At 46.0% G+C, this 22,497-nt stretch overlaps 1 protein-coding gene across 4 annotated transcripts in view; it reads right to left on the bottom strand.

The window, feature by feature from the left end:
* BCAR3 (BCAR3 adaptor protein, NSP family member) overlaps positions 1-22,497 on the bottom strand; it is a 201,306-nt gene that overhangs the window by 106,973 nt on the left and 71,836 nt on the right. Inside the window, exons 1-2 of one of the 4 annotated variants that reach the window (XM_061183872.1) lie at positions 8,482-8,502; positions 246-573 (exon numbers count right to left, since the gene is read on the bottom strand). The exons of 1 other annotated variant lie outside the window; for it this stretch is intronic. In XM_061183872.1, coding sequence (XP_061039855.1) covers positions 246-562 — 317 coding nt within the window. In that variant the 5' untranslated portion in view covers positions 563-573; positions 8,482-8,502. Of the gene's footprint in view, positions 1-245; positions 574-8,151; positions 8,332-8,481; positions 8,503-22,497 lie in introns of those variants that run through there. 2 more of the 4 variants (XM_061183871.1, XM_061183870.1) reach the window with 2 other exon arrangements.

The raw sequence follows: 22,497 nt of genomic DNA, 5'->3' as shown, positions 1-22,497 counted from the left end.
CAGATAAAATGAGGTCTGAGATTTGCTTCAAAATAATACCAGAGGAAGGAAAGTGGGTGGGAGTACAGACAAAGCAGGCTTGGCCATGAGTTGGTAACTGTTGAAGCTGGGTGATGGGTCCACAGGAGTTAATGAACCTATCTTCTCTACTTTATGCATATATGACATTTTTCCTAAAAAAAGACTTAAAAAAAAAAAAGCCCTTTAAAACAAATCATTTTCACTCATGAAATTAAAGAAGCTACCTGAAGGTGAAGGTTTTGCCTTTCCAGTCTTGCAGTGGGTGCTCCTGGATGACGTCCTGGCTCAGAGGTGAGTGCTGTCGTGGGGATTTGGAATGGGGGAGGGTCCCCATGTGACTGAAGTTATCACAGGACCTTACGGGAGGAGGGCCTTTCTTCTTCCGTGGAAGGGTGCCGTGTATAGACACGTCTTGATAGGCATCTGTGCGATGCTCAGCGAGAGGTGACTTGCTGCTCAGGAGGTCCATGGATGAGGCCAGGGGGAACTGGTGATTCACTGGCATGTTTCTAGGAAGGCTTGCAAACTTTCCTGCAGCCATGATTCTCAACTCTAAGTGGGGAAGAAAAGAGTGAAGGTATAAATCTAAGAAAAGCACCAGAACTGACTTCCCACTTACAAAAGGAAATGGAAATAGACCACATAACAAAAGAAAATGTTCACAGAGTGTTAAAGGACAAACACTGAGTGGCATCACTCGTGAAATTTAATACGATGGGCAGTTTACTCATCTCCTTTTTTCATCCTACAGAAGAATTCTCCTGGGTTGGCAGCAGATCCGCCAACGGAAAAGGGCAAATACATTTCAGAGACTTTAGAGGCACATGAGCCATTTTATTACTTCAGATGACTGAAGCCGATGGAAAAGCATGACTAACAAAAAAGAATACTGAGGAAAGACTCAAGGTTTCAGTAATAAATGCATTTGAGAAAACGTTCAAATATGTTAGATAATTAGCTCACGCATTCCCACCACCCTGTAAACGATAAGAACAGGTGAAGATGACTGGAATTCCTCAGCTGCTAGAACGCCTTCAGCGCCAGACCAGCCCCTCAGTTGTGCTACGCAGAGAGAGAGGACAGATCCTTTCTGTCAAAGACCTGCTGCTTATAAATAAATCAATGTTCGCTAATTAACGAAGACGGCCAGGGTCAGGGGTCAGGAGGTGGGCTACTCCTCCATACATCAGGGGCTCAGCGGGAGAGGAAAGCCACTGCGGGGTGGGGGGGGACCTCCATGTACAACCGTGCCCCAGAGGGGTCAGGGACCTGCTTGCCACCAGCAGGGTTGAGCAATGCACATGGGTGCCTCTATAGTCAGGGAAGAGTGGGAAGGGTGGAGAAGGAAGAGAAAATAGGGTTGGGGGGCTCGGATCATGGAAAGCAAAGGAAAACGCTGTGTGCAAAAGCAGCCCCGACAGTTGGTCCCAGCTGTGACCGGCAGCAGAAATGTTCACCCTGAGCAGCGTGAGCACCTCCGCCCCCTAAAAAACAAACTATGGTTTTGATCTAAGCCAAATTATATGACATTTTAAAGGCCAATATATAGAGATAAAGAAACACAAGACTGAATAAAAATTCGGGCTAGTCCCAGGAGACATAAGGATCCAGAATCTGCACCACTAGTCATGGTATCAGACTGGTCTAGAGATCACAGCTGCATAGCTAAGCCCAAAGCGCTGGTCTTCCCCGAGCCTGGTGAGGAGATCATTTCTTTGCACTGTGGTCTCTTCTCAAGCCTTGCAGCCCCCGTTCCTCACAGACCACCCTTTCCACTGCAAAGGGAACGATGCTGAGTGAAAATCATCACTCACTAGCAGCACCGCAGAGACAGTTCCACAAAGGAACCGGGGACTTGGGACGTGGCTTGGAGACAACCAAGAAGAACACAGCCCTCCAGAAGCTGGTAGAGTAAGAGGTGGAACCAGGACAAAGACAGCAGGGTATGCAAAGGAAGCAAATGACAACGCACACACATGCACACACACACACACACACACAATCCACTGTTCCTACAACAGAGACAGACACCCGAGTGCTGGCGGCTGGGTGGAAGAAGACCCTCCACGCAAGGCATATAATCTGAACCCTGTCCTCAGCTCTTTGCCAAGACTGGTAATTGTGAGGCCTGTCTGCCCTGTGTCTAACTGGGACCGCACAGAAGGCCTGCCTCCCAGCGGGTGCAGACAATGGACTGAGTCCCCACGTGGGCCCCTCCCGGGTCTGGCCAGTACCTGGCACACTGTCAGCACTCATTCAATGTTAATCATCATTATTAAAAAAGAAACCAAACTCCCCAGCCCTCCTGGCCTGACCACAGGACACGTAAGCCGATGAGGATTCCCTCACCCTTCGCGCACACACTCATAGCTATGAACTCTCACCTGTCCGAGCTATCAGCACCTTCCTTCTTTATAGACAGGCCTGGATCATTCTTGGGAATGATGGTGCCCAAAGTCCCCCACAGAACCTCTTCGTGTACAAAGGCCCACAGTGTTGGTCACGTCTACCTCCAGGCTAGGACGACGGACCAGAGTTACCCTGGCTCCAGTGTCTCCAGTAGCCTGTTTCCTCTCTGCTTATCCAAGGTCTATCTATTTCAAGATTGAGCCGAAGTGCTTCAGAATGCCCTTCAGCAAGCTATCCTCACCTCAGTGTATTCTCAAGGGATGTTAACACCTGCCCTTCCTACTTTCAATTCAACAAATATTTAAGTGCCTACTCCAGATAAGAGACTCAGAGAAACAAAGATGCATAAGCCTCAATCCCTGACTATGAACTCAAAGAGACAATACAGTTGACACCTGAACAATGAGGGGCTAATCTGCATATAAATTATAGTCAGCCCTGCATATCCACGGTTCCCCCATATCCACAGATTCAGCCAACCACGGACCACATACTGTAGTATTTACTATTGAAAAATATCTGTGTATAAGTGGACCCATGCAGTTCAAACCTATGTTGTTCAAGGGTCAACTGTAATATAATTCATCAATGGGACCCTTAACATGCTGGAGTGAAGAATAATTAATTTTGACAAAAGGGCTCAAGGAGGATCTCAGAGAGGGCATCACTGGAGATGAAGGATTTTGAAAGGCTGAAAATTGTAGGGAAAAGCCCTCCAAGAGGATGTGACAACAGCAGATGCATAAGGGCAGGGAAGTGCCCCTACAGGCTCAGGAAACTGAGTCACGCGGTGTGGCTTGAGTCAAGTTGAGAAGCATTTCCTGGAAGAAGCACAGCTTAGGACAAGATCATGAAGTCCTGAAGGCTGTGCTGAGGTGTCTGAACCTGACTGTCAGTGCTAGGGAAGCTCGGGAAGGGTGGCACGGAATCCAGTCTGTGCCTGGGTAGGGAGCTCCGGTCATTCTGGAGGGAGAGAAGGGAGGTGGGGAGGTCAGTCAGCAACAAGCCAGCAAGGAGTGATGGAGGACTCTGACCTGGGGCAGTGGCCACGGGAAGGGAAAGGAAGGGCAGAGCGAGGGCTAGGAGCTCGAGGCCTCTGGCTGGGAGGAAGAAGGCCACAGCCAAGGGAGGACAGGGCTATGCTGTAACGCACTGAGTAGCACAAGAGGAAACCCCTGCGGGCAGGCGAGAGGGTAACAAGCTCACCCCTGGGGCTGCTGAGTGTGAGGCACCAGTAGGGCAATTCGGTCTAGCAGGCTAGATACTGGTATGTGCAATTAGGGGCCAGGACAGGATGTCGATTTTTAAGAGTCATCAACATAAAGGGAATATTTAAACCAGTGAGTAGATCCCTCAGCTTGTTATTATCAGCTGTGATAACAGTTGTGAAAGTACCTCTTAAACTGTCAGGAACCATACAATATCCATGAATTATATCCTTACCCTCTCTCACCTGGGCTGCTTCAAGCCTATAAGGACCAACGCAAGGGATAAATTCTGAAAACTTAAATCGGCGGCTCTCAACCTGGCTGCACATTAAGAGTCCTCGGAGAAGCTTTTAAAATCCCGACACCCAAGCCGTGAGCCAGACCAACAAAATTACAATCTCGGTGGGTAGGACCCTGGCATCAGTCTTGTTAAAGCTCCCCTAGTATTGTTCAGTGTGGAGCCAAGTTTGAGGACCACCAGGTAAGTGAGTTTCTTTGGTACAGAGCAACTGGCACCCAGATTAGTTTCTGGGTAACAGAATAGAATAACAATGAGAAAGCATCACTCAGGCAACAGAAGCGTTCCCTCATTCTTCATTCAACACACATTTAAGGAGGGCCTCCTGGGTGGCGGGGACTGTGTGGGTGTTGGAGACGGTGTCAAACGACTATCCTCACGAGGTTCCTACCCTGCAGAGGAAGCAGACAGTAAGTAATGACCATACGTGTTGGTGATTCCCAGTGCTGTGGTAGCGCGCAGAGTGGGGACTGGGGGACTAGTTTAATCTAGCAGCCAGGAAAGGCTTCCCGGAGGAAGGGATGCTGACCTGAAGGATGTGAAGTAGGGTTTAATTACCAGAGGGAGAAGATCATCCGAGCTGAAGTTTCCAGAGTTACAGTTAAATTTCTCCGCTGCAGTTAAATTGGAAATACACAGGCCAGGCTCTCCTCTACAACTTGCTGCCTCTAACTTGGGACTCTTTCCCATTGAAGTACAGCCTTGTCCTGTGTCTAGTCACTTGGAAAGACTGGCTCCAGCCTGGGCCCTATGTCAAGCTTGAATCGATCCAACGATGGGGGAGGTGGGCCCTGGCCAGAGACCTAACTTTAAACAAACAACCAACAACAACAAAAAAACTAAAGCAGGGCAGGAAATGGAAGGGAGAATTATGGGTGGAAGAAACTCATTTGCAGTCTGTTGGTTGCTCTGTTTCCTACCTGAGTTTTATTTACTTTTATTTTTTTCTAGACTCCAGGAACCTGGGGGAAATCCAGGGGTGGAAGTGCATGGAATCTAGGTTCAAGGTACGTACTTTCCATTCTGACAGAGGAGCCACAACCCCATTTGACCACTAGGCAGAATCTCAGCACGTGATATGTAGATGGAATCTCAGAGAATCAAGCCCCTCTCTTTTTCCAGATAAGGAAAATAAACGTTCATTCACTCAATATATAGTCTCCGAGAGTTTACAATGTACTAGAGCTGAGGATATAAAAAACTAGATGAGGTCCTGATCTCATTGAGCCTACACTGTGATGGGGAAGTCCAACCAACACAGACAAGACAACAAACTAGATAATATCCCAGTCGTAAGTACCCTAAAGAACATGAAACAGGATGACATGATAGAATACACTTGTTGGGGATGGAGGGCTATTTTATACTACAGTGGTCTGGGAAGACCTCTCTGAAGAGGTAACAATGACGTGAGACCTGAAAAAAGAGAAGGAACCAGTAAGAGAGGATCAAATGGAGTTCCAGGCAGGGGATTCGGCAAATGTGAAGGTCTTGAGGTGGGAACATGTGGTTGGAAGAGCACAGTGGAGACTAAATTCAAGTCTCGAGTTTTTGGCTCCCATGTTTCCTCCACTTGGGGATGTTTCTGTCTTGATGTTCCTAGTCATTATGTACTTTTTATGTACTATTTAATTTTTTAAAATCAAACATGGTGTGACTCAGAACCTAGGCTTTGAAGTAAGACACAAGTTCAAATCCCTACTGTGCCAATGTCTTACTGTGTGGCCTGGGACAAGTGACTCAACCTCTCTGACAGTCAGTTTCTCATTTGTAAAAATGGGTTAACAATACCTATTTCATGGAGTTGTTGTGAAAAGTAAATGCGATTGTGTATGTAAGCCCTTGACATACAGCAAGCATTCAAAAAATAGCAGGTCTCCTCTAAGCAGGGCAGGGACCATGTCTGTCTTGCTTGTAATTGTATCCCTATCACAAAGAGAGTTCACAAATGAAGTCACTGCTTCTGGGGAAGACTGCAACCAGGAAGGGTGAGGAGGGAAATGTTTTAACCTAGAGCAACAGACGTAACAACAGCAAACCAAGTAGGATGTGGGCATAGATACACAGGCACACTAAGTGAGCTCATATGCTGTCTTTAAATAAAAGCACAGATAAGACTTTGGCCATCTGACTTCACCTCTCTCTACTGTGCAGGTAAACAGACACAGTGTCCTGATTCAGTCTAATACAAGATCTTGAAATATATACAAAGGTCAAAGACTCTACATCTTGATATGAAAATACGAGACCCATGTGAACGTTCAAAGAGCTGAAATCTTGATAGGGATGAGAGTGAGCCTGACACACTCCCAACCTATGTGCTACCTTCCTGACCCCGGTCAGCGGCTGTACTCTGAAATGCTTGTGAACAGCAGGACTGACTCACTTGCTTTATAAAGATGTCTCAAAGAAACTGATGATCACATGCAAGTTGAGACAGAGATAAGAAGCCCACTTGTTTGAAGTTCTCTATTTTACTTCTGAAATGAGATATTTTCAAGTTAAATTCACAGATGGTCATCTGATGTGGGCTTTAAGAACTTTCTATCATATTTTAAACTCTGGAAACATAACCTCTTCACTGCCCCATTATGACCATGACAGAGAATTTACAATCCAGATCTGTAGTTTTATATCTTCTCTGCAGAGGCAGACAGGAAGAGGAGATGGAAAAACCACACATATAAAATTGGCTTATCCGCTAAGAATGAAGTTTTGCTTGGGTTTAGGAATTAAGAGTATCCCTTTATGTTGAAGTAAATTATGAAGTCTAGCCAAATGATTGAAGTATGAATAATTCTTCCATGGATTGTATTTCAAGCAACACAGCACAGGATCTACATGATAAGGGTCTTAAGATTAGCATCCATTTGACAAGCAGTCCTTTCTATATGAATAGGAGATTGAGATCTTGGTTAGTCATTCTGGAAATGTCAGGCTTCTCAGAGGCAGTTCAGGGAAAGTTGGCGTCAGGGGATGAGGGAGCCATTGGCATGGGAAGTTGTTTACGTTATATTCCATACGTCCCCTTGCACACTCACATACAACTGCTTGGCCTGTGGCTTCCCCCCGTTATTAACTGGGCAGCCCCTTGCCACGTGGGACTCTCTGAGCCCGGCCCCCAGCACCGAGGCCTCCCCCTTCCTCCCGGATTTCGCTTCACTCCTTGGCAACAAGCAGGGAGATAATCCGCCCTCAAACTGACCTTCCCTCCGCCGATGTGTTTTCCTTGGAGAGATCAGTGTAGCCTTGGTATATAAGGGTCAAGGTTTAAAAGAATCTCTGAATGCATGGCTCTACTTTCTATCTCAGCTAATGGCTTTAGGCGAAAGCAGACATGAGGTTAGGCGAGCAATCTTTCACCTTCGCACGTTGCTTCAAGTGAGTTAAAACCAAAACCAGAGTTTTCCACTCCCCCAACCCCCAGCCACGACCCACTGTTGTTCCTCCACGAAACACGCCGGCTCGTCAGCTGCTTTGGAGCCCACTTGACTTCTCCCCGACGAGTGTCTACACCTGATCAAACTTTTAAAGTGGACGCAGCCTTAGCGGGTAAGGAAAGACGGGCTGAGACCGGAACCTCCTGCCTGTTGCGCCCACCGTCCCTTGTTTCCCAGCCTTCACCTCCCCTTCCCTCCCCTCTCCGACGCAGTGGGAGCGACACAACCAACTATTCATTCTTTCTCAACAAAGGGAGCGAGGGAGGGAGATGTCAACAGTTACGGGGCGGGCTCCTTCGCTTTCTCTGCAAACTTTCCAAGAGATTAGTGGAGAAACTCGCCTCCTCCAAGCCCAGGGCTTCCCCCTCCCCGGCCCTCGCATCCCTCGACCCCCACCGGCTTCTGGGGCAGAGAGAGACAGGACCAGGAGGCGCGGCTGGATGCGCAGGGGGTCGGAGAGGCCAGCGCCTGGGAAGATGCCGCTCAAGAGCAAAGAGCAGAGATGCTCGCCGCACGTCGCCTCTCGCCTCCCGCCGCGGGCCCCTCCTGGGGAATCCCAGCCGGTTCAGAGGCCCCTAAGGGAGCAGCCCGGTCCCCCATTCAGCCACTCCAGCCCCCAATCGCCAACTCGGATGGGGGTGGGGTGCGCCGGCTCTACTTTCCCCATAGCCTGAAGTTCGCCAACGAACTTCCCAGTCCGTCCTGCAAGGGGAGGGGGAGGCCGAGGCGCCCCGAGAGGAGCCGCACGCCCGCGGGACACGCGGCGGAGACTCACCTCCCCGCGCGGCGCCCGGGCTCTCCGGCTGGGGCTCAGAGGCGCGGCACGGTCTGCCCTGCGCCGCGGCTGCTCCCGGAGCAGGAGCCGCTCATGATCGGTGGGGCGCGCCAGCCGAGAAACCCGCGCGCGGCTCACCCGTGCGCCCAGCGTTTGCGGCTCCCGCTCCCGCCCAGGCCCCAGCCCCGGCCGCGGCAGCTGCAGGCGCGGCTCTAAGCCGGCGGCGCGCACTCCAGCCCTCAACTGGTGATTTGCGGCTTCCCGGCCCCACCCCGGCGAGCCTATTCGCGCAGCCTTGCAGAACCCCCCGCGACATTTACATGCACTGACCTCGCCTTGCCCTCCTCTGCCCGGATTTTAGAGTTTGGCTCTCCTCGTACCTCCAGAGAAGCCAGTCCTCAAGTGTAGATCGACCACTTCCTCACTGTATGCCTCACGAGAGGCAACCCCACCTAATCCACTCCTCTCCCCTCCCCGCGTTATTTCATTACCCAGCAGATCTGCTTTGCTTGTCTGCAGACACCTGGCTGGCTTTCAGTTTAAAGGGGTTTGATGGGATAAAGACCAGGTAACCACAGATGACCAAGCCATGGGAACAAGCAAATCAATCACACCCACCTGGACATATTGAAAGCCAAGTGGGAGATGGAAGTGGCACTCCAGTACTAGATGGCTTGGTGGGGTAAAAAATTGGAGCCTGGTGGAGGACTTACACTACCAGATATAAAGACCTATTATAAAGCTGTAGAAATGGTAATTGGCAGCAAGGATAGACGATAGAATAGAGAGACCAGAAACATACCTATAGTATATGGTCACTTGATTTACATTCAAGATGCTGATGTGATGCACTGGGGAAAGGGTGGTCTGTCTTTTCAGTAAATGATGCTGGATCAGCTGAACACCCACATGGAGAAAAAAGAAGAATCTTGACCTCTACCTTATACCATACCAAAAAATCTATTCCAGAAGGATTTTAACTCTAACTGTAAAAGGTAAAACAATAAAACCATCCAAAGTAAATATCAAAAAACATCTTCATGACCTTAAGGTAGGCGAAGACATCTTAAACATATACAGCACTAACATAGAGGAAAAAAACTGATCATTGGATAACATTACAATTAAGAACTCCTGTTCATTCTAAGACACCATTAGTGAAAAAGCAAGCCACAGAGTGAGACAAGATAATTGCAACACACATATCCAAAAAAAGGACTTATATAGAATATATAAAGGACACTCACAAATCAGCAAGAAAAAGGCAGAAAAACCTAATTGAAAATAGGCAGAATATTTCAACAGGCATTTTTCAAGAGGGGATAAACAGGCATTTCTCAAAAAGTCAAAAAACATATGAAAAGGTTCTCAACTTATTAACTATCCCAGAAATGCACGTTGAACTTGCAATGTGATCTCCCTTCACACCCACCAGAATAGCTAAAATTAGAGAATTTTGTATAACACTTTAGAAACCTGTTTGGCATTATCTACTATATTAACTTATAGTCTGTGACCTACCAATTCCATCCCTAGTTATATACCCAACAAAGATACATACACATATTCACCAAAAGACATGTTCAAAAATGCTTATAGCATCTCTCTTTATAACAGCCCAAAAGAAACAACCCAGATGTCCATTAACAGAAGAGAGAGAAACTGTGTAGAATACTATAAGAATGAATGAACTATGTCTACACTCAACAAGATGCATGACTCTCATGAATATGACGTTGAGTGAAAGAAACTAGACACAAATGGGTACATGTAAACTTCAAAAACAGCCAGAACATATCTATGATGTTAGAGGTGAAGATAGTGGTTATCTTGAGGGGTGTGTAGTGATGGAAAGGGAGCCCAGAAGAGTCTCTAGGTGCTGGTAATATTCTATTTCTTGATCTAGGTTCTGGTTACATAGATGTGTCCTATTTAATAAAAAATAACTATCCCTCATTTTATAAAAATCGATTGGTTTGTGCACTGCTCTGTACATATGTTTTCCACCAATTAAAATATTTTTTAAATTGTGCCATGTTGGTATATTTTGTATCCTTTTCATTCCCCTAAGAAAGAACCATTGGCAAGGCTGCAAGATTCTAAGTGCAGCATTCTCAAGAATCAGTTTCTACCTTTTCCTTATGGGTGTTTTTGTGGGTTTGTCTTTATCTTTCCTGCCTCATTAGAAGCATAAACTTTTTTTGTAAGATTTTTTGATGTGGAACATTTTTAAAGTCTTTATTGAATTTGTTACAATATTGCTTCTGTTTTATGTGTTGGTTTTTTGGCCCCAAGGCATGTGGGATTTTAGCTCCCCGACCAGGGATCAAACCCTCACCCCCTGCATTGGAAGGTGAAGTCTTAACCACTGGACCACAGGGAAGTCCCTAGAAGCATAAACTTTTAACTTTTGTTCGATCTTTCCAAAGTATTTAGTGCAGTGAATGTCAAACGGACCAGCTGGTACATTTCTAAACTGAATTATTAGAAAGACATTTACTGACTTTCTGTTGCTCTGAAGTGTCATTAAGAGCAGTGGTAAAACTTTGGTTTTTCTTGATTTTCAAAATTCCCTGAGCACCTACTATGGGTAAAGTTTCTACTGAGTGACGCACCATGGCGAGGTAGCAATAAAGACTAGAAGACAACTTACACCCAGAGAGGCCTTGCACAAGTCACTATCCCTCTCAGTCCCTCTATTTCCTCATGAGTGAGTGAGTAAATAAATGTTAGAAGTCAAGGAAATAATAGATGTGAAAGTGCCTAGCATATAATAGTTCTCATTAACTATTACTGGAACTGATGACACATCCTATTATTTGTCTTCACAATACCCCTGTGAGGTAGGAGGCATCTCTATCCTGATTTATATGGGAGGAAACAGACTCAGAAAGATTAAGTAATTTCAACTATAAATTCATTCAACAAACATTTGTTGTTTACCTACTATGTGCCAAGATCCATAGCTAGTGAGAAGCAGAGTCAGAATTTGAATCAGATATTTTAACTTCAAGTTCAGTGGTCTTTCCACCACATCACAACTACTTTCACATTTGTATCCCCAGTGCCTAGCACATAGTAGGTGATCAATACATTCATGGATGAGTAATAGAAGTTTTTTTTTTTAATTAAAAAAATTTTTAATTTATTTTTGGCTGTGTTGGGTCTCTGTTGCTGTGTGCAGGCTTTCTCTAGTTGTGGTGAACGGGGGCTACTCTTCATTGCGGTGCGCAGGCTTCTCATCGTGGTGGCTTCTCTTGTTGCGGAGCATGGGTTCTAGGTGAGCAAGCTTCAGTAGTTGTGGCTCACGGGCTCAGCAGTTGTGGCTTGCGGGCTCTAGAGCACAGGCTCAGTAGTTGTGGCGTACAGGCTTAGTTGCTCTGCGGCTTGTGGGATCTTCCCGGAGCAGGGCTCGAACCCCTGTCCCCTGCATTGGCAGGTGGATTCCTAACCACTGCACCACCAGGGAAGTCCCATAGGAGTATTTTTAATATAAGCTTTTGATTAGGTAATATGGTTCATATATTACACATGGTTCACAAATTATACACACACACACACACACACACACACACACACTTTTATATATATATTAAATGGTATACAGTGAAAAGTCCCCCTCTTAACTCTTTCTCCCATCTGCCAGTCCCCTCCCACCACAGGTAACAACTGTTTTTAATATGTGTGCCTGCCAGAATTTCTCTAAGTGTGTGTGTTATTCCCCACTCCTACACAAAAAGTAACATGCTATACCCATAGTTCTTCACTTTGCTTATTTTTTTCACTTAATATATCTTGGAGATTTCCCCATATTAGTGCACGGTATTCCTTTGAAGAGATGTACCATAATTTATTCAATTAGTGCCCTATTGATGGACAGTTAGGTTGTCTGCAATCCTTTCCTATTACAAACGATACTGTAATGAATAATCTTGAACATATGTCATTGGTATGTGTAAGTATATCTGTAAGATAAATTTCCAGAGGTAAAATTGCTGAGTCAAAGGGTATATGCTTTTGTAATGTTGATAAGTAATGGCAAATTGCCATCCATAGGGATTGGACCAATTTACACACCCCAGCAATATAAGAAAACGTTTATTTCCCCACATTCTTTTCAGAAGGTATTAAACTTTTGAATTTTTGCCAATCTGGTAAGTAAAATATGAATTTTAGTGCAATTTAAATTTGCAGTTCTCATAATAAGTGAGGCTGCTCATCTTTTCATGTTGAGTAGCTATTTGTTTTTCTTTTTTGGAATTTGCACTTCTGTTTTTCTATCTATTTGTAGGTCTTTTTATTATGATGTTTTAGGGCCCCCTTCAATATTAGGAAGCTTAGCTCTTTGTGGTATGAACTGCAAATATGTCCTCAATGATAATATTAAAGAAAAAAAGTGATATATGTAAAGTCCTGTTATTTTAGGAAGCTCATTCCGGAAGCCATAAGGAGTGAACTAGAGAAGTGAGAGCCAAGGTGGGACACTGATTAGAAGGCTATAGCCATAGCCTTATTGTCACATGACAAGGGCTTTGACTAGGCTGGGGGCAGTGGAAATGGAAGTTAAGGACCAAAGTTATTACCAAGAAATAAATGGCAAGAGTTAATAATTAGCAATGATAACAATGACAATAACAGTAGCTACAACTGGTTTAGGAGTAACAACAACCAAGAACTATGCTGAGTGCTTTACCAGCTTTAAGCTGTGAGCTGGTACTATTATTGCCCCTATTTCACAAATGAGAAAGGTGAGTTTTAGCAGTTAAGTAACTTACCCAAATTCACTCTAGATGTAAGTGGCAGAACCAAGGCAAACCCCAGGTCTATCCGACCCAGCTGTCTGGCAGGGTGAAGGAAAATGATCAAAGGTCTGCAGGCTGAGTACCTGAGTAATGCCTGGCTTGATGACAGATGTAGAAGAAGCCAGAGAACAGCTGCCGCAGGCTGGAGAGCAACATGCTCGCTCTTAGGTACACCGAGCATTTTTCAAAGCCTTTCATGTATATGATCGCTCTTCCCACAATGTCTCTGTGAGTCAAAGGGGGTAGTATTATCCCCATCTTACTGATGAGAAGACTGAGACACCATGAAATTAAATAACCAGTCCCAGCTCATATGTCTTATTCTCTGGGACACCTTCCCTAAAACTCAGAACAGGGCAGATTCCTTGCTTGTATGTGTCTTACCGTCTCCTTTCCTTCCTGGAATTTGTCACAGTTCATAATTACACATTTATTTCTGTTATTTTTGTTTAACATCTGTTGCTCTATAGTCTCTAAGATCCAAGTCTGGTTTTGCGTTTGCTTTGTTCCTAGTTTGGCGCACATGATAGGCAGGCAGTAGATATATACTGAATGAATGAATGAACTCCAGGCCTCTAGACGGTTTGTCCTTTCATCTTTGTACTACATCATAAAGCTCCCTATAAGCTAAATAATATAATTCCATGGATGTGGCCTGTGCTATAAACAATCTGAGGATTCAAATTTCTTTAAGTCTACAGCTAGCTTCCACATTAATGTTTAGACAGCAAAACCCTGGGCTGCTTCAACCAAAGAGACATAAGAAAGGACAACATAATCAGTGAGATGGAGTTGATGACTTCAGGGCAGTGCACGAGACTTTGTCAGGGAGCACTCACCCTGGAGTTGATCCCCTCCTGCCACAAAGTAATTTGTTGAGCCTCACCCCATAACATCATTAGTTAACAGGTAGCTGGGGCATGCACTTTAAGGAAGAATAACTCCTAAAATTTCAGCTTTGCCCAGCTCTAAATGGTAACAAGTAAGGAACAACAGATGCTTAAGCTATCACTGATGAAGACCAAACAGAAAATCTGAACCTGAGCAATCACAGACAGAGAAACTGACAATTCCCTGAGTTTACTATGTAATAAATCACTGACCCAAAGAAGGGGCAGCTCTGACATATACCAGAGCAGCAAATGCTGTGGTATTTTCTGAAGCCTTACCCTCTAGGCTCCTGGCCCATGAAGAGTTAGCCATGGACTTGGTGTCATGGGAATCCCAGTCTACCAAGCAGAGAAGTCAACTCAGCTTCCAAAAGGCCTGTATGATGGCTATAAATGCCCTGTCATATTGGCTAGAGAAGTCACTGTAGGAGGGCTACAGTTCGATAGATCCTCAATAAATACTTACTGAATGAATGAGTGAGTGAGTGAGTGAAAAAGAGATGGAGTTCTTGGTAACACAGGCTCATTTTCTATACAAGGTGCACATTTGAACTACCTGGTCACCAAACTCTGGACCCTTGTCCCCAGTTACTTCCTTAATCTGATGAGCAGCTTTGCATTAATTAGCTTCTCAACTTATGCAACAGTTGGAAGGAAATACTCTAAAATGCCTCTGGATAATTATGGAATACCAGGTGATTTTAATTTCCTTATTTACACAGCTCCCCCTTTCCATTTTTTTCTTCAGTAAGCATGTATTATTTTTATTATTAAAAATGTCACTTAGAAAACCAATTCATTGAGCCCTACCATATGGAAATCATCACCAGCCCAGAGAGAGATGAAGGTGAGTACATCAACAGGAACTTCTGTCCTTGGGGGGAATACAGCACAGGTACAGAGAGAAGGATTGGCTGCAACAGAGGTTCCTGTGCTATGGGAAGGCAGAGAAGGGCGAGATGGGGCACAGACTCTTGATGCTGGTGAAAATAAAGGAGAGAAGTTTTGAAGAAGAAATGCTTTACTATGGAAATGAAGAACAAAGAAACAGATGTATGTAAAACCTAGTGCAATGGTCACCTGGCTGCCCTCTTGAGTTACAGTGGGGAAGGGCTCAGTTTAGATGCTGCAGGCTGCCCAGTGGCAGGTGGAGGTGAGCTCTGCCAGCATTGTTCTAGTGCAGAAGAAGGAACCTGGACAGTTAGAGCAAATGAAGGGAGCATGAAGCCTACCAGCTCCCCTATACAGGAGAAGCCAGGCTGATGGAAAAACCTCACTCACTTGGATATACTCATTCAATCTTTGAGAGCAAAGTTGGCCTTCCAGATGAGTGGGCTTCAGCCCGAGAGCATGATTTGTGAGATGTGGCTAAGACTCTCACACCTACCATCTTAAAAAAAAAATCTTCCTAGCAATCTTATCACTTAAAACTCTATCTTTAGCTGCTCATTCCTTTGTGTTAGGCACTGACCTCTCTCTGCCATCCTCCTTTTTGTAAAACAATGTTAATCCTTAATGGATGACTTAACAGAACACAGGCTCTAAATGTGCCCTTTGCCCAGTGCCTCTACTTGTAGGAATCTGTGCTGCACAAATGCTCACTCACCTGTACATACCAAGATATTTATAGCAGCATTATTTGCAGTTTTAAAAAAGTGTTTGCAGAGGGATGACTAAATTATAGCACACCTATACTATTCAGCTGATATGAATGAGGTAATTCTATAGGTCCTGACACAGAAAGATATCTGTGAAATATTATTAAGTGAAAAAAGCAAGCTGCCCCATTAATGTAAATATAACAAACTTGTTATTTGTGTGGGATTATGTGTTTACATGTACAAAACATCTGGAAGAATTTCCTTCCATCAAACTGAGGGGTGAAGTTGACAGGAGTGAGAGGGGAATTTGCTTTTCCCTCCATGTTATCCTAAACTGTTTGCATTTTTTCCAATGAGCACTGATTGCTTTCATAATTAAAAATAATTTATACAGCACTTACTATGTGCCAGGTACCGTTCTAAGAGTTTTATGTATATTCACTCATTTAATTCTGACAATAATCCTGTGAGGTGGCACTATTCTTATCCTTTTTTATAGATAAGGACTCAGTCCTTGCCCAGGTCACACAGAGATATATAAAGGTGCTGAGCTTTGAACCCACGCCAGATGGCTCAGACTTCGTGCTCTTAATCACTAGATCATAGTGCCTCAAAAAGATGATGTAAATAAATAAGTAGCACTGCTTTTAGAATCAGACACACCTGCATTTGAATCCCAGTTTCTCCTGATTAGTTGGGTGATTCTTAGCAAGTGTCTTTACTTCTAGCTCAGTTTCCCCATCTGTAAAATGGAGATGATCATCGCATACCTCATGAGACTGTCATGAGAACTACACAGATATGTTCAGCGCCAGGCACTTAGCAAGTACTTGATAAATATAGACTATTTCCTCTATTAAGATTAAATTACCAATCCTTTAATGCATGCTAATTTGATTGGCTTTTTTCTTGATTGGCTGCCTGGCAGCATCTGGTGCTTCAAGGTAAGGGCAGAAGGAGGACTTGGGAATAAGGGGGGAGCTGGCTCAGACCCAGGACACGAAAAGTGCTGAATTAACACTTCACTGTTTTCACAGTTTTGCCTACAGTCAGTCCAGTTAAGAAAACAAAATTAATAATATTTATGTGAGTTTTGAAATCATTCTGGGGTAAGATAGCACCATTCCATTTTTAGAATGAGGGTATTAAGTTTCAGGAATTTGTCCAAAGTCACTGAGCCAATTAAATAACAGAGGCAGGACTGAAATTTAGACTTTCTAATTCCACATCCACCCTCTTTTCACAAATCCCACTGTCTGAGTTGGTGGGGAAGTGGTGACTGCAGCCTCTCAGAAGGAAAGTGCTAGAGAAGTGGTAAGAGTCTGGTAGTAACAGTACCACTGGGGGGAAATGTGCCACCAATTCATGTGCAGTGTTGCTGCGGGTGGGGAATGGCCTTGCCCACACCTCAGAGATGACCCCTCCGGGTGGGGTCCACCCAGCCCAGGGTCAGATTACCCTCTCCCTTTCTCTCTGCCCTTTAGAGTCCTTACCCTAACAGCAGTCATCATTCGACAAAATGGGACCCAAGCCCATCTGGGAGGAGACAGGGGGCCACAGGCACGTGTCTGCTGGAAGCTGGGGGAGGGTCCAGAGTGCAGACTTGCTCACGGCTCTCAGCTGGGCAGCCTCCTGCTCAGCCTGATCCTTCCTTATTTTCCAAAAGCCCCGGAGGTCAGGCAGGAGCCAAGGAGGGACTGTTCTCTCCTTTTGTGAGGGTCCAACCCCGCCACCCATTTTTCAGGCTCGACCAGTCCCTGTGAGGTCGGGGTCGTTACCATTCTCCAGAAAGAAGAGAGGGCAACCAGAAATGAATCAGAAAGAGCCAGAGTTCTCGACCTTTTTTCCAACCAGACATGAACATTGCACAACTCACTCCCACGTGAGTACAAGGGGTGTGCGAGCTCAGGGCATGAGGTGCGATCCCACAACTTTCTCTGTCACTCAAGACATCCTCTGGTTACTAAAATGTGGGTAAATATTAAAGCTGGGTTTTTTATGCTATTATCTCTACTTTTGTGTATGCTTAAAAAATGCCATGATGAAATGTTAAAATAAACATTTTTAAAAGCCCTTTGGAACACAAACGTGTGAAAGCAGTGTTATCATAAAAACAATCTTGTGTCCGCCAGTTTATTTTTTAAATAAATTATTTACAGTCTGTGGTACTGCATTATCAGTAATGAGGTGCTTACCACATACCTCAGTACCCCAGCAGCAGAACAGCTGGGACTGCAAGTTGGAAAACTGGCCAAGGTCATAAATTTGGTCCTTTCCTTTTCTCTGATTCCTTCCTCACATGAAACCCTCCGTCCCCATCACCCCCTCCGTCCCCATCACCCCCCTCCCCTCCACACACTTGGTTGGTGAGGGGCACTCCTTTTAGGTAGTGACCATTTGGAATTCCTTTGAGTGGCCCTGTTGACGGTATTGAGGTTACCAAATAGAACACAGTCAAGCACCCTGGAATTGGCATAAGTATCTGCAACAAGGAGCAGACCACCAAATGCTCTGTGGGAGGAAACAAAGCCTAAATTTGAACGATGTCAGCTGTGTTTCCCAGCACTGGACTAAGAGCTTTACATACATCTCAGTTCATCCTTTCAGCAACCCAGAGAGGTAGAGGTTAGTAAACCCATTTCACAGGTGAGAACACAGAGGCAGAGAAACTAGCCAAGTTGACATGGCTAAGATGTGATGACCCCTTGACTGGACTCCCTGACATTACTGCCGACATCACCTCACATCATGAACCCCTGTTTCTCAGAGAGAGGAGGAGAGTTTGGGTTGAATTTCTCAAGAATGGTGGGGAATAGTAACATGATTCTTAAAAGAAGCAAGCTAGGTGGGTTGGGGTAAGACCTGAACTCACTGCCTGGCACTTGGTAGGTGTTCAATAGATATTTGTGAACTGGACTCTTGAACAGAGTTTCAGACACAGGATGGGGGTGGGTGGGAGTCTCCAGCGTGCTGGGAGCATAGTCTGGACCTCCACACACTCTTGAGTTTCCCCCATGGCAGAAAACCACGTAGACAGGTCACAGGTGTAAGTCACAAAGTCCCAGCCTCCTGTCCTTGAGCTCTTCCTACCCTGAGTGGTCTGGGAGCCACAGCCTCGCCACCTCTGGGGGCTTGTCAGAAATGCCGAATCTCAGCTCTCCACCCAAGACAGACTGACTCAGAACCCACATTTTAACCAGCTTCCCAGGTGACAGGTGCAGAGGCCCTGCCCTGGCTCAGCAACCCTCCAGCAGGGGAAGTGCTAGCAGTCATCCTGGGCATCCCTGGGCAGCCTGGGGAAATTTCCTTTTCCCCGTTCTAGGCTTAGGGGGGCTAAGACCATGTGCTACCCTAACCGCCTCCCGCTGGAAGGACCCGTCTAAATGGGAGTGGAGGCAGACCTCCCAGTTGTCAGCATTTCCAGGAAGTTCAAGCCCCTGTGTGTTCCCCATGTGACCTCGTCTGGCTCAGGGCGCAAGAACTCGGAGGGTGTGACAGGAGCGCTTCCTCACAGTGTGACCAGGCAGTGACAAACGCGCCACATGGAAGGAAATTAGTGAATAATCCTCGCATATTCTGCACTGAGTCATGTTGGCCTTTCTTGGGGATTGTGCTTCAGATGATCAGACTTGTGGTTTCTGTTTCTTTGTTCAGAGTTACACTGTTAACAAACACCTAGAGAGTGTCCCCCGAATATAAGGTGCTGGGGACAGCAGATCAGGTGGTTCCTGACCTTGAGACACTTTATAAAGAAGTAATATTATACCGTTACCACCTTTGGTAACAAAGGTAAAATAAAGGACAGGTAAGATGCTCTGTCAACACAGACCGCGACGATTTGGTAACTACAAGGGACAGAAACTAGTGAACAGGAACTCCAGGGACCCTCCCTCCTCACCCCCACCTCCCTGCACACTCCCTCCCGTCTCCTGTACTGTCCTCTCCCATTTGCTCTGGGCCCTCAGTGCAGAGTGTAGTCTATAGTGACCGGTGGTGACCAGCCCTGCCCATTGCTCGAGCACCTACAATTGGCATCTCTGTGTGGTTTGCCCGTTCAATCCTCATGGTAGTGCCCTGAGTTAGTATTATTATCCCTCCTTTACAGATGAGGAAATTGAAGTTAAGTTGCCCAAGGTCACATGTCTAGAAAGTATTAGAGGAATATAGATTGGACAGGGTTTCTAAAGCCCAGATTGCTCCTTCCACACCTGGCTGCTTCAACCTCACCTGGCTCCTTGTGGTGTTTCAGGTGAGGGATACACACAGAGAGTGGGGTACAGGGTGGCACCACACCGGGGGCTGTCAACTCCACTTATGCGTTCCTCTGGTGCCCGATCCGGGATTCCAGATGTCCTTCATGAATCACCAAGGGGTGAAAAGGGGACCCACCCCAGTGCTCAGAGGATTATCGAAGCCCATAAAGTTTGCAGGATGGTGTAAACTCCGTTTTAGAATGGGCTTTTTACTGGCTCTGTTTGGAAACAGAGATGAGGTAACTTAATAAAGCACTTTTGCATTTGAAACCCAGATGACAAGTACTGACCATTTGCTCTTGGGACCTGAGAGCCAGACCATAAAGGCATAGAAAGATCGACAGGAAGTTCAGTCAAAGGAAGAGAGGCAAACAAGTTGATCTAAGTTTCAACCACCCTGTTTATATCTGAGACAACTCCTCAGAGGAGAGGTGATCCAAACCCAGACCCACAAATGTTTCAGCTCTTCACGTTCCAGGGCACATTATTAGGTCTTCCCTATCAGAACACCAGAAGTTGAGTCTGCTACACTTCTTTCACAGTAGAGCTCCCTGGGGGTGGGGGGCAGATCCTTGATCACCATTCAAAATGTGAGCCCTCTGGGCATGAATCCTCTCCTTCACCCCTCTCCAGGGCTCTCCTCTTACCTGGCCCATCTCTCCCTGCTCCTTTCACAGGGTGTCTTCCAAACCTCTCCTCCATCGATTCTTCTCTAAAGCCCTCTTCTCTGCCCTGATATCAATGTTCTCAAACTTGCCTGATCATAAGAATCACCTGGGAAATTTGACCTTGCAGATCCCCAGGGTCCTCCCCTGGAGGTCTGGATTAGAAAGATCCAGGTGGAGAGTAGGAGACCAGGAGACCCCATGTTTAACCAGATCCCATGTGTCCTTATAATCAGACACATTTGGGAAACCTGGATGGTTTCTGGATGGAAACCAGAGCCGGCTACAGTCCTCAAAGCCACCCACTCCTGTCCTGTGACAACACCTCTGATGCTCAAAGGACATTGACCCCCCAGCTCCAGTGACCTGTACCTGTACTCCACTTCCTCTATCATCTACCATCCTATCTCTCTTCTTTCTTTCACCAAAGGCTCTGAAGTTCTGCAGTTGCCTCTGCCCCAGGCCCTCCACTGAAATTATTCTCCCTGAGGCTGCAATGACTTGTAAAGTACATGATCCAGTGGACACAATTCAGACACTGTGTTATTGACCTTTTTGCTACGTTTGACATTGGTGACCACTTCCTTTTTCGTGAATATTTCTACTCCCTTGACCTCTGAGACACCATTTCCCCCTGATTCTCCTCCTACCTCTTCCACATTTTCCAGTCTGTCTTCCTTGTGGGTCCACTTTCTCCAACCACCTTGAAAGTGGATGTATCCAGGTCCTGAACTCAGTCTATTCTTCCTGGTCATCACACACGCTTCCATAGTTTTAATGCAACCTGCTTCTTATGCTTCAGTTTTATATCCAGATGGCCTGCTAAATGTTGATTATGGCATGGACAGTTCAAAATTAGCACACCCAAACCTAACTAACTGAAAAGCCAGGTCCTCCTTGTTTTGTATTTTCATATGTCAGGATGGGACCTCCATCCAACTGGATGCCCAAGCTGGAACCCTGGAAGACATCCTGGGTCCCTATTTCTCTCCATCACCACCCCACACAAAAAAAATACACACACAACCAACCACTCACCAAGTCCTGAGGACTTTATGCCTAACTAGTCCTCAAATTCATGCCCTCCTCTCCTTCTCCCCATGATCTTGCCAGTCAACTCCTCATCCTCTCTCACCTGGACATTGTCTCCCAGCTGGTCTCTCTCCCTCCCATCCTGCCTTCCACTCAGCCACCTGAGTGATGTTTCTAAAATGCAAGCCTGATCCCATCTCTCCATCACTTAAAGCCCCTCAGGAGATTCTTGTCACCCACAAGTTGAAGTCCATACTATTCAGGATGGCTCCCCCCAACTCACCACTTTACTCCATGCCTCTGTGTCAATGCTCACAATTTCCTCCCTCCTAACCAACTTTCACTCCTCCCTCAGCCAGGCATCATGTCTCCAACAACTTCTTTTCTGACTCTGTACAGTGAGGTTAGTGACCCTCAAAAGTGGTCCTATAACACCCTACACTTACCAGATTACATTGGCAAACTCAGCTATTAACTGTGGAAAGAGGGAAAGTTTGAGGATAGTTTTACAGGTTTACAGCCTCCCTCCAGCCCTAGCTGTTACCATAGTGGCTGAGAGCTGGCTCTTCCTTGTACCTACAGATGTGTCTGAAGCCAATCCTCTCCTCCCACTGCCGCTCAGAGTGAAGCATGAGGACCACCCGGGGATCAGCCCACCTCTATCTCTGCTCCTCAAAGGGAGTGGCCTCTTCTGGCTATTGGCCAAGCTTCCAGAAACTTGGCTTTGAATCATTCATGTCTAACAAGTGGTCCACATATTCTGGCAGAGACCATGAGTTTAAAGAGGGGGAAGGTAGCATCACAAAATGCCATGTTTCTGGACCGCCTTAAACCCTAAGGGCCAGGTCACTGGTAAGGGAATACTGTGCTTGTGGATGTCCAGGTGGGAGGGAGGACACTAAACCACACACCTGCACCCCTCAGGAATCCTGAGACATCAGAGCAGGCCTTCAAGAGGGCTATTTACAAGCCAATCTGCTGGCCCTTCTGGGAAGAAAAGTGGAGAGGCTGAGACTGATGCTAGAACCCCCCAGGACCCCAGGGTGTACTCTCTTGAACACAGTGGAAGCAGATGCTGCCCTCGGCCTCTGTAGAAGCTCCTT

This window comes from Eubalaena glacialis, chromosome 3 (genome assembly GCF_028564815.1).
Source record: "Eubalaena glacialis isolate mEubGla1 chromosome 3, mEubGla1.1.hap2.+ XY, whole genome shotgun sequence".
In the NCBI taxonomy this organism is placed as follows: domain Eukaryota; kingdom Metazoa; phylum Chordata; class Mammalia; order Artiodactyla; family Balaenidae; genus Eubalaena; species Eubalaena glacialis.
Note: the sequence above shows the minus strand (reverse complement) of the source record. Positions and strands in the feature narration are given on the sequence as shown.